Raw genomic sequence first — 20553 nt, 5'->3', positions numbered from 1 at the left:
TCTGGTCTGGGTTGGGGACTCTATACTGCTAACTGTCTGCTTATGTTTATATAGCCCTTATTTCATTGTGTAGAAACAATCCATTTGTCCGTTCCTCCACTAGTGGGCTCCCTGAAGGTAGGACTGGTGCCCTTAATCTTTCTATTATCTAGCTCAGGAAGTAGCATCCTAGGTTTGCTTATTAAATGGTTATTGAACACATGAGTCATTAGAGCAGAGATTCTGGTGCTTACAGGGTTAGGTCTAACCCGGTTAATGAAACAATACTTGAGTCAACGCAGTATTCATCTGCAAATGATCCTTGAACAGCATGGGTTTGGACTGCATGGGTCCAGTTACACGTGGATTCTTTTCCATATTAAATACTGCAGTGCTACAGCGTTCCGGAGTTAGGGTCAGGATTAGGGTTAGGGTTAGGGTTGAATCCCAGGATGCGAATTTCAAATACTGAGGAACCACATGTACAGAGGCCTGATCAAAAGTTATATGCAGATTTTTCACTGTGGGGAAGGTTGGTGTCCCTAACCCCCAAGTTGCTCAAGGGTCAAATGTATTTCTTCTCTTAACAGATGATCTTTTAAGTACACTGCTAAGTGCTGTAATGTAAAAATGAGAAAGCCATGGATCTTTTTCTACAGGGAACTGACAAATTAGCAGGTGAAATAAGACACACACACACACAGCCATGATCACTACATAAGAGGAAGAGGAAAGCGACATGTACTAAAAGAGAATAAAAAATCTGTGGGGACAGGGACAGAGTTGAGAGAGAATTCCCTGTGTTCAGGTGGTTTGGGTGATGGCCTAAACTAGTGGGGCTCTAATAGATACGGGTGGGAAGTGGTTGTTTTGGCATGATCATTGGAGATCTTCCCAGGGTCCATGAGGCTTTGACTATCCTTGGAGAACTAGGCAGGCTGTTATGTGCACTCTTCCAACGACACTCTCTTCAAAGGACAAGTTTTCCTGGTGTTGCCCTTTACTCATTTACCGTGCCTCCACCACGTTAGAAAACCACCAGCAAAAAATAAGAAACATAATTCCTGTTCTCACTTACCGACAGAGTTATAGACAGGGGAAAAAATGCCATTGAGGGAAAACGCATTGTAAACTTTTAAAAATTATAGAGATAGAAAATAATTGTTACATCAAAATCATTGTCTTTATGATCTGGAAGAAATAGAAGAGCTATTCTACTTTTGAACGCATGTTGTTTAAAATTTCCATAGATTAACGTAGCCTATCGATTGATTTTTTTTGTGGATGACTTTGCAGATCACATACAGGATTGAATCATAGCTGGAAAGCATCTAAATCTATTTATCTCTGATTATTTTTAGATGTCGAAAACAGACGAGAGAGGTAAGTGAATTATTGAAGGCCACAGGGCAGTTTTCTTTTTAACAGACATTTTTTTTTTTTATATCAGTTTTAGCCCATAGCAAAATTGAACAGAAAGTACAGAGTCCCCATGTATCTTCTACCCAACACACGCACAGCTCTGCACACCAGAATGGTACCCTTGTTACAACTGATAAACCTACATTGATACATTATGAGCTTCCAAAGTTCACAATTTACATTAAGGTTCACTGCTGGTGGTGTACATTCTATGGGTTTTGGGAAATGTATGGCATGTATCCACCATTATACTATCATACAGAATAGTTTCACTGCCCTAAACATCCTCTGTGCTTCTCCTGTTCATCACTCCCTCTGCCCTAACCCCTGGCAATCACTGATCCTTTTACTGCCTCCATGGTTTTACCTTTTTCCAGAATGTCACATAGTTGGAATCACACAGTCTGTAGCCTTTTCAGAGTGACATCTTTCACTTAATAACATGCATGTCATGTTTCTGCAGGTCTTTTCATGGCTTGATCACTCATTTCTTTTTAGCCCTGAATAATATTCTACTGTAAGGATGGGTGCCTTGGTTTATTTCATGCTTCCAAGTTTTGGCAATTATGAATCAAACTGCTATAAACACCCATGTGCGGGTTTTTTTTTAATGGACATCAGTTTTATTTTCCCCTCCTCAAGTTATGAATGTTAATGCTATTTCTGATATAATGGGAAGTGACATTGTCACATGTGGTAGCAATATGAGCACTTTCTTGGATTACATTAATCTTCCTTCAACAGGGAGTTCGCAGTTGTACGTCTTACAGTCTTTAGAAACCCCATGAAATCGGTGCCTCCAGTTCCTTTACTTTTTGGTTCAGAAGGCTCTTCCGAGGTTTGTTTTCTCTTGGATGGCTGGCTTGCAGGAATCACAATGTACTTAGCTACTATTTGCAAATGGTAGTTTCTCAGAGAGACCATAGCTTGCACACATTCATTATAAATTTCCTGCAGGGTAGCATCACCTTTTGAAAGGACAAACTTACGGACCGAGGGGCCTGACTCTAACGAGCGAAGAAAGTTCTGGTGAGCTGAGGGCATATATGTTCTCATTTCCTGGAGGAATCTAGCAGCAGAGTCTGAAGGAACTAAAGACAAAGATGGATTAGTAAGGAGGCCAAAGCATTCTCAGATCCAGGGAAGAAAGGCAGAGTGAGGTCGGAGCGGGCGGCCATGAATTTACAACCATCTTGTTCGCATCCTACTAGTCTCGCTACTAGTAAAGGTAATTATTGTAAAATATACTTAATTCTGAAAACCACATGAACTAAACTCTTAATATTTTTGTTTTGCTTCCTTTCTCACTTTCCTACTGGATTTGATCCTTCTAAGAAGGACAGAGTATATGTACTATACCTGACAGATCATGTTGCTGAATCCAAGAGAATATAAGGGATCTTTTTTTTTTTTTTTTTTTTTTTCAGTACACAGGCCTCTCACTGTTGTGGCCTCTCCCATTGCGGAGCACGGGCTCCGGACGCGCAGGCTCAGCGGCATGGCTCACGGGCCCAGCCACTCCGCGGCATGTGGGATCTTCCCGGACCGGGACACGAACCCGTGTCCCCTGCATCGGCAGGCGGACTCTCAACCACTGCGCCACCAGGGAAGCTCAAGGGATCATTTTTAAATAAGTGAATGAGCTCAGGAAAAAGCGTATTATCATACGGCCCAAAGCTTTCCCCTTTGACTATCCAGTAGAAGTTTAGGAAGACAAGAAAAGTAGAAAGAAGTTCTTCCTGGAGCTTCTTCCTCTGCCCCCTTAATCCTCTAGAAGGAATATAATGAGTGTGGCTCATCTTTAAACTTTGGTGCAGGCATTGCCCCGGGACCCCCAAGGCAGTAGGGCGGTGGAACTAGACAGTGCCAAGCCTCTCCACTCCCCAGTTTCAACTCATGGTCTTATCTCATTCGCAGGAGACTTTCTTTTTCTGAAGCTGGTCTTACATTTTCAGAACATGCGATATTGGCTTCACCACAGTCAATCAGACCTCATAGACATGTTCAAAGGTCAAGATCAAGACAGTGTTGAACTTGGTCTAAGTTCTGGCTTCACTGCTTTCTAGCCCGTTAACAGGGAGCCTGGCTATTATCCTCTTTAAGTTTCTGCTTCTTCATCTGTGAAATGGGATGATTGCAATAAAGTCCCTACTATTCTCCTAAAAGCATCAGATAAGCTCAGATAAGGTGCTGATGGGAAAGTACTTTGTAGATACCGTTCTATTAGCATAAGAGATGATGATTATTTGTCATTTGCCACTCACCTCCACCAACAGTATGCTCAATGCCCAGCAGAATATCGAAGCACTGAAAGATGCTGCTTTGGGCTGCACTGCCTCCGGCAAACTTCTTTGGGGTGTCCCAGACGCCTTCATACAGCAGACCCTCTGACAGCAAAGGGTTGCCTTTCCAACTAAACCAGGAAGGAAAGAATAATTGTTATTTTATGAATTGCCAAATTTTCATATGTCAAATCTTGCAATAGAGGATGAATGGAAGGTGAAAGGAGATCGATTTCATTATCCTTCTTCCACATTCTCCCTTCTACTCATGTTCATGCATGAGAATAATAACTAATACGGTTCTGAGCAAATCTGACAGATTCTATGCATGAAACCTTACGTTTGCACTACCAAAGGTTATTCCACTCTCTTTAAAACGACTAGCTTTCCTGTGCATACTCCAGCGTATGCCTGGCCAAGTAATAACCCAGAGAACAGTCTGTTGTTTCTTACAATGTGTATTTTAGGATATAAGTTGATTCTTAAACTGGATTGATAGTAGGACCATCAGTGGAAACGTTGTCTTCTTTACGTTAATTGTCTAAGAGAAAACAGATTCAAGCATAAGGCTACATACCCAGACAAGTATATGCGAAGAACATTGAAAAATAGGTTTGGGTCCACATATTCTGAAAAAAAGATGAGATATGTTTAATTAAGTAGCATCAGATAGATTGGGAAAAATCAAGGTGTTATAAACAAGTGATCATGGATTTCAGCATAGGATATGAGAAAGGCGTTAGGTCGGCCCGTGCAGAGAAATTCCCTGAGGACAAGCTCTCCCTCACTTGCCCATTCTCATCACCTGTGTCCACTGAACGGGGTCTACCTTGGGGCTAACACACAGCTTGTAACAAAGAGCCTGGGCCCGGCACCACTCATCCTCAGAGACCTATTAAGCTGCCAATATTTACTTAAGGCTACTTCATGTGTTTACTGATACAACAGATAAAATACAACAGATAAATTTATCTGATACAACAGATAAATTACTTACATAAAGAAAGCAACAAGCCGAAACAAAAGGAAAACTGAAAACAAAACCTCCAGGAGCCCTGTGGACAACCGGTGTCCCTCCCCAAAGGTCGCTAATGTCTTTGGTTTGAAGGTCTATCTTCTTGCCAAAGCCCAGTGATACACAGTCACATATGTGTTAGGAGCATCCCAGTAGGGCACATTTCCTTTTGCAAATCCTTCTTTCTATACTCTTTTGGTTAATGCTGGTTTTTAGCTGTTAATTTGCAAAAACTTTTGAGCTCAATGGCTTTTCTATTTTTCTTTTTTTTTTTTCCTGTTTTAGTTAGCTTGTGAAAAAGCAGAATTCGCAGATGGTTCCTATCAAGCAAAAGCTAAGTTTTTCAGAACTTAAAACATCCTGTACTTTTGGTAAGTTTCTCCACAGTTTTTAGTGAGAGACAAGGATGTTCCTTAGAGGTAAATAGCCCTAGCTCGGAATTCTGGCTTAACTATTTACTACTTATGTAATCTTGAGTCATTTATCTTATCCCTCCAAATTTAGATTCCCTTATATGTAAAATGGACATAATAAAACTTGCCATATGGAAAGTATAATGATTTAGTGAGATAAAATAAAGCACAAACACACCCACTATGTGAGAGTTGGTTTTGCTTCTGTTTTCTCTACATCTTAGATAACTAGAAACATTTGACTGTGGCCTGGCATGTTGTAAGGCATATAATACTTGCCATGAATTTGGTGAAACATTTCAAGGGCTTTGTGCAGACAAGAAGCTATATCACGCAATGCCTTTTGCAAAGTGTCTGGGTCTTCACGTTGTATTGCATTAAATATAATGGGGATCACCTTTAAAAAAAAAAAAAGAAAACAGACACTTAAGATTTCCTAACACTAAATATTGGCATAGAATAGAATTCTCCCAAATCTTAATCCCCCAATTAAATTTCATATGTCCATTCCTTTCTTGGGCTGAGTACCGTCTGATTGTTTGACTAATTTCCATATATTTAATTAAGCTTGGATTTGTCTTTATTCACTTATCACTTAGAGATAAGTTTATATAATTCTATATATTTCTATTTCTGAGGGACAAAACCATTAGATTTATGTCACTGTGTGATAGAGTTCCAATGCCAAGTTTCATTGAGAATACTTCTCTCTTCCTGGGGTTTCAAATTTTATTCTAAATATATGGCTCCTACATTTTATCCTTTAGGTAATACACAAAACCAAATAAAATATTTATTTCTTCCAGATGATCCCTTGTCTCCAATTCAGTCATCAAATGCTCTATTCAGTCAGGATAAAATTATTTCCTGCAGAACACAATTCAGCTACTAAGTGATTGCTCTGCTTATGTGAACCAAGATACACATTTTCCAGGATAGACTGACATACTTTGATTGCAGAAGCCGCCGCTGTTTCCACCACCAGAGAGACCAGGAAGAACCCTTTACCACAGTCCCCGCCAGGAAACGAGAATAGGATGTCCATGTTCCTAAGAAAAGTAATCCAGGAAGTCAAGAATTTAGAAAAATATAAAACAAAAACACTGAAAAGAAAAGAATTTAACAAAAATATTGATATATTTGTTGAATATTTATTAGTTTTCAAGTCGTTTTATTTATCCTACATTTTCAAAATAATCTTGTGAGATAAGTATGGCAGGGTTTACTTTATCCATTATGTAGTTAGGCGTAGTCGTGTTAGGTCTATCGTCTAAGGTCGTATAATTAACAGTAGATTAAGCTGAGACTTGAAATTCCTTTCTAGAACTTGAAACTAAAAACTTTAAGACTAGCTCTTTCTCTATTATCCCATCAGTTTTTCACATGCACGTGTATTACTGTATATATATATATACACATACATACATACATATATATATATATATATATAAGCTCAATGTTTATAGAGATATCTGTGAGGTATGGTTTTTAAAAGTAGAATTTTGGCTTAAATAAGTGTATTCATATCCATATTTTTATCTGTGAGCCTGATTCAATTTCTCAGTGATTTATCTGCCTAACAAAGGAATTGACTGGGAAATTCAAATAACTGATTACCCCCTATTTTCTTTTTCACTGAAGTTTTGCATTGATGCAAACGTGGTCTCAGTATCTGTATATATCTGAGTTTCATGGCAGTTAAATTTATGGTCTCAACCCAGACCACTTGCTGTGTGACCCTGAATAAGATTATTTCATCAGTTTCAGCCTCAGCGTTCTCATCTGTCAAATGGGACTGGTGATATCATTCTCCCATTTGAAAACCTTCCATAAGTTCCCATTTAAGATACTGTTTAAACCCCATATCAGAGCCAAAAGTCCTACATGATATTTTTAAGTTTATTTTTTCATCCGTTTCCTGTACTATTACTTTCGTCATTCATTATTTATCAGCGACACTAGCCTTCCTTCGGTTCTGAAATGCACCAAGATTTTTGTTACTTCAAAGCCCTCACTCTTGCTGTTTTCTCCACCGTGAACATGCTCAGGCTTTCCTTCTTCTAACTGATGCCTAGTCACTCTTCAGGACTCAGCTTCAATAACTTATTATAAGGATTCTTCCCGCATGCCTTTTGTTTGGTTAGAACTCTTAGCACTTTACTTTCTTAATCCTTCTCTTAATCATATAGTAATTTACATAATTTTCATATATCTTCTTTCCTCCACATTAGCCCAGGTTCATCAGGGCAGGCTTATTCCAATGATACTGACTTTTGTTTCCTTAGCTCTTAGCCTCTATTTAGTACACAGGCCAAAAATAGTAAGAATTGGGTCAAAAAGAATAGATTTATATTTCTGGCCTCTGAAGTCATTGAGTCATAGATACATAGGTGTATGTGCATTTTGTATATATGCATATTAATTAAATTTATTGACAGATCTTCCTCAACTTATGATGGCGTTACATCTCAATAAACCCATCTTAAGGTGAAAATATTTTCGGTTGAAAATTCATTTAGTACACCTAACCTACCAAACATCACAGCTTATCCCAGCCCACCTTAAATGTGCTCGGCACACTTACATTAGCCTACAGTTGGGCAAAGTCATCTAACACAAAGCCTATCTTACAATAAAGTGTGGAATATCTCACATAATTTACTGAATAATGAAAGTGAAAAACAGAATGGTTGTCTGGGTGCAGAATGGTTGTAATTGTATCAGTTGTTTATCCTGTGATCGCGGGGCTGCTGGGGAGCCGTGACCATTGCCCAGCATCCCAAGAGACTATGTACTGCGTATCTATCTCAGGAAAAGATCAAAATTCAAAGTACGGTTTCTGGTGAATGTGTACTGCTTTTGCACCATATTAAAGTCAAAAAAATCTTAAGTCAAACCATCCTTAAGTGGGGTGTCATCTGCATGTGCAAGTATATATATTAATAGCTAAATATCAAACAGATACAGTCTCATCACAGTCATAGATAATTATTAAGGACCAGAACTACTTGCTCTTTCAACAATTATTTGAATTACTTTTTGCCTAAAATCAATTGGTGTCTCAAAAGAACACATTTGGAGGATATTGATACACCTATGTTTACTTTGAATAACAAGTAATTCTTAGAATAAAAAAGATCGAATACTCACTCATAAGTCATGGGCCTTAGGAAAACAGCCATGAAGCAGCGGATCAGTTGGAAGAGAGAAAGGAAACCAGTGTAAAACGTAAATGCTTTTGAGTTATTGTTATTCCATTTAATACTACTGATCTAGCAAAGGTAAAAGCAATAGATAAAAAATAGAAAAAATATGTTTTCTGATATTTATCAAGTAGGCATCACAAACGCCTAACTTAGGACTTTTATAAGTGCAATAAAAAATTAAATATGCAAGGAGCACACGTGGAGAGTCAAAACTAGTTGTTACTCATAAGAAAGCTTTCTAGATCAAATAATTTCATTTTGTGGTATTCCCACATCTAGAATACTCCTCTGTAGATACACACTGAGAGCCTCTGACCCTTAATTGCAGCAGGCTCCATCGCTCAGTGCTTAGGAAGTGCTTAGTTTCAAGCAGGCTGCTTTGAAAGCCCAGACATTGCCATCTATCCAGCCAGTCAAATTAATCAAACTGAACACTTAAGATGTGCGCACTTCACAGTATGCTAATTAGACACCTCTCTCACATACATATGCATTTTACACCCCAACAGCAGAAAAGAAAGCCCCGCTGCCAAAGATTAAACCCATGACTAACTCCCCTTGATTCAAATAGCGTGCACTCCTTTCATTCCTGTTATAATCGCTGTTTACATACCCACTGGGATCCTTTTTCTTCCAGTTTGCCAAGACACAATCTGCATAAACCAGAATAGGGGGCAGTCCTAGCTTCTCGGATACCTTGCAGTAAGGAACAGCAATATTGCCCGGCAAGACCTAATTAAAACACGATACTTGGCGTTCACATTGGAAATGTCTCACCCTTTCTTCTGCTTTCTGGGTGTCAAAACATTAACTTATACCTAAGGGCGCTGTGAAACCAAACAAATGTCATTTTCTCTTCCTCATTTCATAACTTAATCCCAGTGCTTGTTAAACCCTTACGTTTTAGATTTGTGACGGTGCAGACGTAATCTGGGCATGGAGAGAACAAAACAGTAGGGGGCGAAAGGAAACAAAGGATGTATCTTGATTTTCTAATGGCCAGTGAACCATCTGCAGCCATTCGCTCACACATCCATCCATCTCAGCCATTTGTTAGGCAACTCCTCTGTGCAAGGATAAATTCTATTTCCCAAGCTTCACAAAATGCAGTTACAATGCTTTTAGAATGTTTTACATTAACTGTAAACTGGATATAAATCTGTCATGTTAGCATAAGAAATATGAGAAAATCTCCAAACCTTCCGGACGTCTCCATCACCTTCACCCCACACGTACGCCATGGTGATATACCCCAGAACCAGATGTGCCAGGCGCTGCAACTTGTGTCCTTGGAGGCCGTCAATGCTGAAGGTTGTTAACTGAGAATAAACAGAGAGGTTGACCCAACTCAAAATGCATGTTGTGATCGCCGCAAAACCAAGTTAACACTTTGAAGACGCTAAAACAGAAAACGTCATATTTTTTCAAACCTTCTCAACTTCTGCACGTAGTTGGCCATTCTTAATCAGTTCAGGCAGATTTTTAGCAATGGAAATCCAGGCATCATAAGGGTGAGGTAGCTCCTCCTTGAAAAGAAGAAATAGGACTTTGAGTTACTAGTGGAAGGTATCATAAAATAGTTTTGCCTCCGCGGATGGTCCGTCTCGCCTCTTTCGCAGTGCTGTGCAATGCTGACACTCTCTTACCTGTCGAGTGACACCAGCCCATGCACTGTCACCTGCACACTCAGGGCTCAGGACCTTCTCTGTGCCCTTCTTCTTCCTCTCATCTACTTCTTTTTCAGAGGTCACTTCAAAAGTTTCACTGAAATCTTCCTGGCTATTCCATTCTATTCTTATACCTCCAGTGAGGAATCCTATGGATTATACCTTTTCACATTAAGTAATTTATTGCAATCTGCTATTATTTTTTCTCTTTTCAGCTAGATTTTAAGGTTTTTTTGAATGGAAGAGAAATGAGATTTATTAAATGTCAGTAGGAGACTAGGCAGTTTTACTCAGTAATTTCTCATTTAGTTATAATAATGGCCCCAAAAGTTGATTGTTATCTCCATGTCATAAATAAGAAAAGCAAGTGTTGGGCAGTTTTTGTAACTTGTTTTGTACATACAGTTTATTGTGATTCAAACATGAGGGTTTCCAGCTTTTAAAAAATCTTGCCCTTTTTACATCTCACTACCTGATGGCAAGGATTTTATCATGCTTTTTATCCTATTTTTCTTAGCGCAGTACTGGACATGTACGAGGTGCTGTATATATACATGTTGATTGCTTCCTTTGGTACTACAGGCTAATTTTTTGCCCAGTAAGTAAAAGTGAAATCCAAATAAAAGGGTGTTAAAAACAAGACAACAGGCCCCAAATGGAGTAACTTAAGTCCCATGTCACCAAATCAAGACAATACTTGTTACAGTTTCTGCCTCTCCCAAAATGGAATCTTAAACCAGTCAATTCAGGATTACCTGGCCAACAAGTAGTGAGGTCATCTGCTCACAGGCTGCTGCCATTCCCTAAAGGAACATGACCTTGACACCCCAATCCACTTTTTGCTGGTGTAACTTCCGTGTTCCTGCTCTCTTCTGCCTAGAGGAGTCTTTCATTTTTGTGCAGCTCCTGAGACCTCCTTTCTTTCTGCTAGTTGGGACGCTGCCTGATTCATGATTCCCTGAAGGAAGCCAATGACATCTTTAAAATTTACTCAGTTGGGTTTTGTTTTTTAACACGTGTCTCCCTGGATCTTATATTTATAATCACATCTCAAGGGAAAACATAAAAACCAAAGGCCTAGGCCACACCCTGGAATGAGATTCATATCCCTGAACAACTCCCCTAGGCCTTCTTCATTAAGCTGCTTCCAGACATGCTCTTAGCAGCACCAATACTATGGGGATGGAGGACGCATCAAGGTGAAACCAAGGTGAGTGAAGCTTTAAGCTTCAAAATCAAGTTAATATTATAAAGAAGCTATAAAACACAAAGACAAATGTAACATAAACTTCAAACATGTTCAGGGGCTGCAGATAATTGGCCAGACTTAATCTGTCAGGGCAGATTTTTAGGAATGAAAGATCCAGGCAGTATATTCACTAGATAGCCACCTTTCTTGTTGGCTCTGAGTTTTTCTCCCTAACCACACAAATACTGTGCTCTGGTGTTTTTAGTAACACAGATACATTTTCTTTGTTGTGTATTTCACTGTGTAGCATGCCCGACTTTTTGATTATTGCTATTTCCCCAAAATAACAGAGATACTTTATTATGTGTCAAGATTAGTGTCTTATTGGACAGAACTTTTAACACATGTAAAATTCAATCAGTAATATCCTTCTGGTTCAGAGGATGCCTAAATGATAGAATATAAATTAATAAAGAGTGACACAGAGGGCCATTCAACTCCTGTTAGATTAGAGAATGTATTTTGCATCTACATGGAATCAGAAGACATATTATTTTCCTTTAGAATAGGAAGCTGATAGATTATAAGAGATGAAATAGACATTTTTGAACACATAATTTCCAGGAAAGATCTTCAGTGAGGAAATAAAAGTAACCTCGTTTTTTTTTTTTCCATCCTGTTTCAGAATATTGAATCTAACTTCCTAAGCAGCTCAAGTAGCAACATTATTTTTTAAGTAGCTCAGGAAGAGTTTTGTTTTGCTTTAGTTTTCGGGTTTTTCTTTAACCCTTGGAATCTGTTTTAGAGGTCTACATAATTACTGTGATTTTTTTATTTTCCAAAAGAACCAACTTTTTAGGGAAAAAAAAGAATAAATTTGATATGAGGCTTTGCAGTTTCTGAAAAAGTTTTTTTTGGTACCATTGATAAATACATCCTTGAAACAGCCAATCCTGGCACTATGGCACTTGTGTGCTTGTATGAAGGGGAAGTAAGTCTGAATATTATGGATTTGCAAATATAAAGTAAACCAGTGCTTTTAGTAAAAAAATTAAAACATACGTCATTTTCTTCAATTAACTTAATTATGCGAAGAGGAAGATTAGACTGGGGAAAAAAATTGTTTGAGATTTGTCTGAACTACCCAAGGTAGTTACAGGATGTGATTTCTAAGTACAGTTAGATTGGAATCTCTGAGTAAATTATATATACGCTGCCTTTAAAGGTTCCCTTTAGAGTGTGCACTCATCCATTTGAGCCACAAACAAATAGAGACATCCTGGTATACAGCATTGTCACAACATGTAACTGGTTCTTCGAAATCCTCTCCTGGAATCTCATGTACCTTGTTAAACCCAAGAGTAGGGAAAAAAACCAATAAAAAATGCCTTGTGATCTCTCCTTCCCTTGAGTGAGGCTATGTAGCATAATTGATAACAGTTTTAAGATCACAGACTCTGCTGTAAAGAGAGAAGTAAGTCAGAAAGAGAAAAACAAATACCGTATGCTAACACATATATATGGAATCTAAAAAAAAAAAAAAAGGTTCTGAAGAACATAGGGGCAGGACAGGAATAAAGACGCAGACATAGAGGATGGGCTTGAGAACACAGGGAAGGGTAAGCTGGGACAAAGTGAGAGAGTGGCATGGATATATATACACTACCAAATGTAAACTAAATAGCTAGTGGGAAGCATCTGCATAGCACAGGGAGATCATCTGTGACCACCTGGAGGGGTGGGATAGGGACACTGGTAGGGAGACGCAAGAGGGAGGAGATATGGGGATATATGTATATGTATAGCTGATTCACTTTGTTATACAGCAGCAACTAACACACCATTGTAAAGCAATTATACTCCAATAAAGATGTTAAAAAAAGAAAAAAAAGATCACAGACTCTGGAACCAGACTGAGTAGGCTCACATCCTATCTCTGCTATCACTAGCTGTGTGAGTTTGGATAATTACTTAAATTCTGCATTCTACATTTCTCATCAGGAAAACAAGATTAATAACATACATACCTTTCAGGATGATTGTAAAGATGGAGTAAGTTAACATTTGTAAATTTGCTAAAAAAATGCGATGTTAAGTGTTTGATGATTACATTATTAATGATAAGATGCTTTTCATGACACTCTTGGGAAGATAACTTAGGAAAATGCGGTTTTAAGGCACACATTCACACTAATGCCTTGCCCTTTGTAGGCAAAACTTGTGGAAATAAAAAGGTAGCTCTAATTCTCTCTAAGCCTGAATCTTAGGCTCAGTAAACATCGAGCAATATTAATACAACACAAACTTGCTTGGTGGCCCACCTCAAAAACATTATCAAAGCAGGAACACATACTTCATACAATCTAAGGTATATCAGCTGAGAAAGGGGGTTCTTTGACTCATGGGTCATTTATTACTTTTTTTTTTTTTCAAAATACCCTCTGAAATGCAATTGCCTTAAACCAAAATACTTCTGTAGTCTCCTTAACTCATCACACTCTGTGCCTGTGTAAGATAAGTAAGAAGTGCCTCTAAGGCTAAGTTTCTAGGTAGAAAATTTTAAGAAAGTTGAGACCCCTTTTTTCAAACTCTGCCTCCAATTTTGGTAATGCTTTATCCCCTTGTTCAATAGAAATTACTGAACCACATTTGTTCTATAGAAGTTAACTTGTCCGGGTAAATCATGATAAGAAAATATTTGTGCCCAGATTTCAGTGCCCTTTCTTACCAGTGGATTGGGCAGAGCAAAGCCCACATCTTCATCTATGTGGTATTCTTCAAAGATCTTCCAAGAATTTTCCACAGGAGATGACTTGCCAGGTGCCATTCTTACAGCCTGCTCCTCTGGTACTTCTCAGTCTCCTGAGTAGTTTCAGATTATCTATTTATTAGAGAGGTTGCCATAGCCAGTGACCACAACTCACCTCACAGGCAGCAAGAAATTACTTCCACTTTTAGAATAGTTTCATTTTCTACTTTCTTTACTTGTAATCTGATGAAAAATAAAACTAAAAAAGTCTCACTATTCATCATATGAAGAAACTGAAAGTTTATATTCCTGGCAAACATTTATTACTAGGAACATCTACTGCCTTAAGGAAATCAGAAAGGGCCTGAAACAACAAAAACCATAAAAATAGGTGACCAGAAAGAACATTTTTATTTTATGGGAACTTTTGAATCTTTGAATTAAAATAATGAATTTAATCATGGCTAACGTCCTAAACCATCATTTAGTTATTAGAGTTACTGGCCTTCTTTAAACCCCCAGGGCTCTTTGAACGTATTAGTGTCTTGTTTCAGTAGCCATGAAAGAAAATCTCTGGTACCCAGAGTCAGTGCCTCTGAAATAGAAAAAAAAAAAAAAGAAAGAAAAAAGCAAGCACATGAAGAATTTAGAAACATAGCATCTCTTCACCCCCTAGCTCCATTTTTCTTACCCAGTCTTTTATGTGCATTCACAATGATACTGTTCTTTCTTCTTCATATTCCTAATGAGTCATTTTTAAGGAAGATTTTCCTGCATCTCTACTTTATCTGATCTCTAAGGGACTGATAAAGAAACAGTCCACATTTGGAGACTCTGGAATATGTTCATAGCTGAAAGAAAGGATAAAACACCTTGAAAATGGTTCTTTCAAAATGCAATTAAGATTGCATTTGGGGGCTTCCCTGGTGGCGCAGTGGTTGAGAGTCTGCCTGCCGATGCAGGGGACATGGGTTCGTGCCCCGGTCCGGGAAGATCCCACAGGCCGCGGAGCGGCTGGGCCCGTGAGCCATGGCCGCTGAGCCTGCGCGTCCGGAGCCTGTGCTCCGCACCGGGAGGGGCCGCAGCGGTGAGAGGCCCGCGAACAGCAAAAAAAAAAAAAAAAAAAGATTGCATTTGGTAAAGATTTTCAGGGTTTCTGCAGGTCTGTGGTCACTTACAGACATCATGTGATCTTATAATCTCATACAAGAAGCTGAAGCAAGAGAAGAAGCCATGTTGTTCCTTATGACGGTCAAAAGGGAAAAAAAGGAGTTAGTGTTCAGTATATTAAAAGACAATGCAGTGCTGTCATCCAGCTTGTCAGTACTTAAAATACATTTCAATAGTACATTACATTGGAATGACTACATTATAGAATGGTTTCACACTCTTCTTCCTTATTACATTATGGCTTTTTTTTTTTTAAGATGTAGTTTTCCAAGAATAGGTTCTCTTTACAGTAAAGATAGAGAAAACTGAAACTAAAATTACACAGCCAAGAGAACACAATGGCAACTCTTCTTTAAAATGAATTGCTCATCCTCCTACACTGTTGGTGGGAATGTAAGTTGGTACAGCTACTGTGGAAACCAGTATGCAGGTTCCTCAGAAGACTAAACACAGAATCACCATGTGATTCAGTAATCCCACTTCTGGGCATATATCCAGACAAAACTCTAATTCAAAAAGATACATGCACCCCTATGTTCATAGAAGCACTATTCACAATAGCCAAGACATGGAAACAACCTAAATGTCCATTGACAGAGGAATGGATAAAGAAGATATGGTACATATATAATGGAATACTACTCGTCAATAAAAAAGAACAAAATAATGCCACTTGCAGCAACGTGGATGCAACTAGAGATTATCATACTAAGTGAAGTCAGAAAGAAAAAGAAAAATACTATATGATATCACTTACGTGTGGAATCTAAAATATGACACAAATGAACCTATCTACAAAACAGAAACAGACTCACGGGCATAGAGAACAGACTTGTGGTTGCCAAGGGAGAGTGGATTGGGGGAGGGATGGAGTGGGAGGTTGGGATTAGCAGATGTAAGCTTTTATATGTAGAATGAATAAACAACAAGGTTCTACTGTGTAGCACAGAGAACTATATTCAATATCCTATGATAAACCATAATGGAAAAGAATATAAAAAATGTGTATATATATATATACATATATATATATATATATATATATATATATAAAACTGAATCACTTTGCTGTACAGAAGAAATTAGTACAACATTGTAAACCGACTATAATTCAATAAAAGATAAAAATATTTTTAAAAATGAATGGTTCATGAGTCTAAAACTGCTGAAATCAGGCCCAAGGGAGAAAACAAAAAATATGATGTTGGCCTATCCATATGGAAGCCAAAAATACCAGCAAAATTTTATTTATTTATTTAGATAGATACATGATAGATAGAATTAAATATATGACAACAATAGCATGAATATGAGAATAGATATAAATGTTATTAAAATTCTTGCATTTTCTGGAATGATAAATGAGAACTAATTTATAAGGGTTTTGAAAAGTTACAGATGTTTGTTCTAATCTTTACGGTAATCAGTAGGTAAATGCTGTTACAATTATAAGCAATAAGCCAATAGATGGAAAAACTGATTAAGAAGTAAATCTTAATCAATACAAGAGAAGACATAAAAAGAGAAAAATGGATGCTAAACAGAGCTATCACAAAGAAAATAGTTCAATGGTAGATTTAAAATCATGTATATCAATAAATACATCATATGTAACTTGACTAAGCATTCCAATTTAAAACTACAAAGATTGTCAGACTGGGCTTTTAAAAACATCATTTTTATATGTTATTTAAAATATAAAAATCCAAAATATAAGGATGCAGAAAGGTTGAAAAGTAAAATGATAAAAATATACGTCACAGAAAACAAATAAAAATAAGTAGCATAGCTGAGTAAATATTTAGTGTAGACTTTAAGGCAAAAAGTATCATTAGATACTGTATCACTCAGGATTCTCCAGAGAAACAGAACCAGTAAGTAGGAGATATTTCAGATAGATATGACTAGATTATAGATAGATAGACACATATCAGGGTATGGGTTTATTTGATATGATTGTGGGCACTAGGAAGTCTGAAATCCAGAGGGAGAGGCAGAAAACTGGAAAGTCTCTGACAGAATCTCATGTTGCAGTTCACAGGCAGAATTTCTCCTATGTTTTTGGCTCTTAAGACCTTTCAACTGATTGGATAAGGCCCACTCAAGTTATTAGGCTTAATTTCCTTTACTCAAAGCTAACTATAGATGTTAGCCATACCTACAAAATACCTTCACTGCAACCTAGATTAGTGTTTAATTGAAGAAGTGGGTACTATAGCCTATGCAAGTTGACATAAAACTAATCATCACAGTGATAAAAGGGGAGTACTTTATAACATAAAGCATTCAAGTTACCAGGAAGATATGCCGATTTTAAATTTCTATACATTCAAAAACATAACCTCAAAATGTGTAAAGCAAAATTGATGGAGATGAAACAAGCTAGCCAAAAATCACTGAATATATGTGCAATTTTAAAAACAGAATGAACTTGATCTATTTAAGAAACAGAGGATATCAAACTCGACAATTTCAAGATACATATTATATTCAAGTACACTGGAACATTTTTAAAAATTGACCATATATGTGCAGGTTCATAACAAGTCTCAAAAATTTCATAAGATTAAATCATACAGAAAATATTTTTTAACCAAGGCAAATTAAGATAGAAATAAATAACAAATATTAACTGAAAAATCCCCATATGTTTGAAAATGAAGAAACATATTTTTACATAACTCACAGGTCAAAGAAACCCGAACAAAATGGAGACTAGAAACTATTTTTGACTTGAATAATGGTTTAAAATGACATGAAATGTCTGGGACACAGCTAATGGCATACTTAGAGGAAACTATATAGTCTACAAGGCATAGATCATTTAAAAGAAAGGCTATGCTTCCATCTCATGATTTTGGAAAAATAAACACCACATTAAGCTCAAAGAATGTAAAAGGAAGAAGATAATGTAACAGGAAGTAAATAAGTGAAGACATTAGTGGAATAGAAAAGTATATACCTATATTTGAAAACAAAAATTCTAAGCCCCTAATAAGACAAATAAAGAAAAAATAAAGGAGCAAATACCTAATGTCAAGAATGAAAAAGGGCACATCGCTGCAATGCTACAGTAATTACAAATATATTAATATTCCAGTGAGAGTCTGAGCCACTTTTTTGTTGTTGCAAGCTTTAACCAAAAAGAAGTGCAAGGTATTTAGGGTTCCTTAACAACTACATTTCCCTAATTTGTCTTTTAAAGAATGCCACACACACCAAATAATTATCAACATTTTAATTCTCAAATATTTAAATAGCATTTTACTAAACAATTTACAAATGTTAACCCATTCCATTCTTGCACACATCCTAAAAGGTATATATGTTATCCTTATTTTCCTTATGATAAACGTAAGACATGTAGAATTTAAGTAATGGTCCAATCTCACAGTTAGTAAGTGGAAAGACAGGATTTCAGCCTAAGCAGTCTGGTTCAAGAATCATGATCTTAAGATCATTATGATGGGCAGCCTTTCTTAAGAGAAGAGATTAAAAAAGCACTGCTTTTTTTCTTTTTTCTTTTACTCTTGGGTTTAACAAGGAACATGAGTTTCCGGAAGAGGATTTCTACAAACTAGTTACACATTGTGACAATTCTGTGAATTTTATGCTAGTATAACTTTATTTGTTTATAGTTCAGATAGTCCACACTCTACAGAGCACTTTCAAATTCAGCAAATAGATTTTTAGTCAAAGAACCCAACATAACTGTACTTCGAAATCTCAGCATATTACATGGTAAAAGGAAAGGTGAAAAGCAAAATGCAATAAGAACAAAACAGGGAAAGAGAATAGGAACAAAGCACAAATGTGCTCAGGTCCCATAGTCAGCCTTCCACTTCTGTGGTTCTACATCTGCAGATTCAACCAGCCAACCAACCAACATAGTTTAGTATTGTATGTTTTTACTGAAAAAAAATCTGTGTATAAGTGGACCCGTGCAGTTCAAACCTGTGTTGTTCACAGGAAAAGAAAACTACAGGGCAATATTCTTGATTGAATATAGGTGCAGAAATCCTCAACAAAATACAAGCAAATCAAATTCAACAGCACATTAAAAATATTATAAACCATGACCAAGTGGGATTTATCCCAGGGATGCAAGGATGGTTTAATATATGAAATAAGCTAACATGATACACCACATTAAGAGAATGAAGAACAAAAATCGAATGATCAACTGAACTGATGCAGAAAAATAATCTGACAAACCTCAACACATATTTCATTATAAAAAGACACAGCAAATTAGGAATTTCAGGAAATTATCTCAACAAAATAAAGGCATTGGTGAAAAGCTCACTGATGACATTATAGTCAATGGTATAAAACTGAAAGTACTTCCTCTAAGATCGAGAGCAAGGCAAAGTTACCCACACTTGCCCCTGCTATTCAGCCTAGTACCAGAAGTCTAAGCCAGAGCAACTAGTTAAGAAAAAGATAAAAGGCATCCAAATAAGATATAAGGAAGCAAAATTATTTTTGTTCACAGATGACATGATCTTATACATAGAAAACCCTACAGATTACACACACACACACACACACACACACACACACACACACACACAAATCTGTCAGAAATAATAAATGACTTGACCAAAGTTTCACAATATGAAATCAATATACAAAAATCAGCTGAACTTCTATATATTCATAGAGAACAATCTAAAAAGGAAATTAAGAAAATAGTTTCATTTTTAATACAGCAAAGAGAATAAAATACATAGAAATGAACTTAACTAGGGAGGTGAAAGTCATACATTGAAAACTACAAACATTGCTATAGAGATTTTTAAAAGACACTAATGGAAAGATGTCCTGTTTTCATGATTGGAAGACTTAATATTACTAAAATGTCTATAATACCCAAGCAATCTACAGATCCAATGCAATCTCTACAAAAATTTCAATAGCAGTTTTTACAGAAACAGAAAAAAAACCAACCCTAACATTTGTATGCAACCACAAAGGAACAGCCAAGAATGTTCTTGAAAAAGAAAAACAATTCTGGAGGCCTCACATTTCCTGATTTCAAAACATATTACAAAGCTACAGTAATTAAAACAGTATGGTCCTGACATAAAGATAGACTTGTAGAGCAATAGAATGGAAGAAATAGCCTAGAAATAAATCCACACATATCACCTGATCTTGATAAGGATGCCAAAAATACAGAATGAGGAAAGGAAAACCTCTTCAACAAATAGTGTTTTGAAAACTGGATACCCACATGCAAAAGAATGAAATTCGGTGCTTATTTTACATTTTCTGTATCTATTCATCCACTGATGGACGTTTAGTTTGTTTCTGCCTCTAGTTATTGTGAATAATGTTGCAAAGAACATGGGTGTGCATGTTCATGGGACACCCTGATTTCCATTCTTTTGGCTAAATGTATGGAAGTGGGATTGCTAGATCATATAGTATTTTTTTAATTTTTTGAGCCACCTCCATA

At 36.9% G+C, this 20553-nt stretch overlaps 1 protein-coding gene across 1 annotated transcript; it reads right to left on the bottom strand.

The window, feature by feature from the left end:
* Positions 1-1398: 1398 nt before the first annotated feature.
* On the bottom strand, positions 1399-14040 carry IDO1 (indoleamine 2,3-dioxygenase 1). The gene is made up of 10 exons (XM_032618129.1): positions 13902-14040; positions 9748-9843; positions 9517-9636; positions 8931-9049; positions 8262-8276; positions 6061-6160; positions 5391-5508; positions 4261-4312; positions 3666-3814; positions 1399-2492 (listed from the first exon to the last, which is right to left on the bottom strand). Exons 1-10 carry the CDS (start codon positions 13998-14000, stop codon positions 2128-2130), a joined length of 1233 nt encoding a protein of 410 aa, XP_032474020.1. The 5' UTR covers positions 14001-14040; the 3' UTR covers positions 1399-2127.
* Between the last annotated feature and the right edge of the window lie 6513 nt (positions 14041-20553).

The sequence above is a fragment of the Phocoena sinus genome, chromosome 21 (assembly GCF_008692025.1).
Source record: "Phocoena sinus isolate mPhoSin1 chromosome 21, mPhoSin1.pri, whole genome shotgun sequence".
Lineage (NCBI taxonomy): Eukaryota > Metazoa > Chordata > Mammalia > Artiodactyla > Phocoenidae > Phocoena > Phocoena sinus.
Note: the sequence above shows the minus strand (reverse complement) of the source record. Positions and strands in the feature narration are given on the sequence as shown.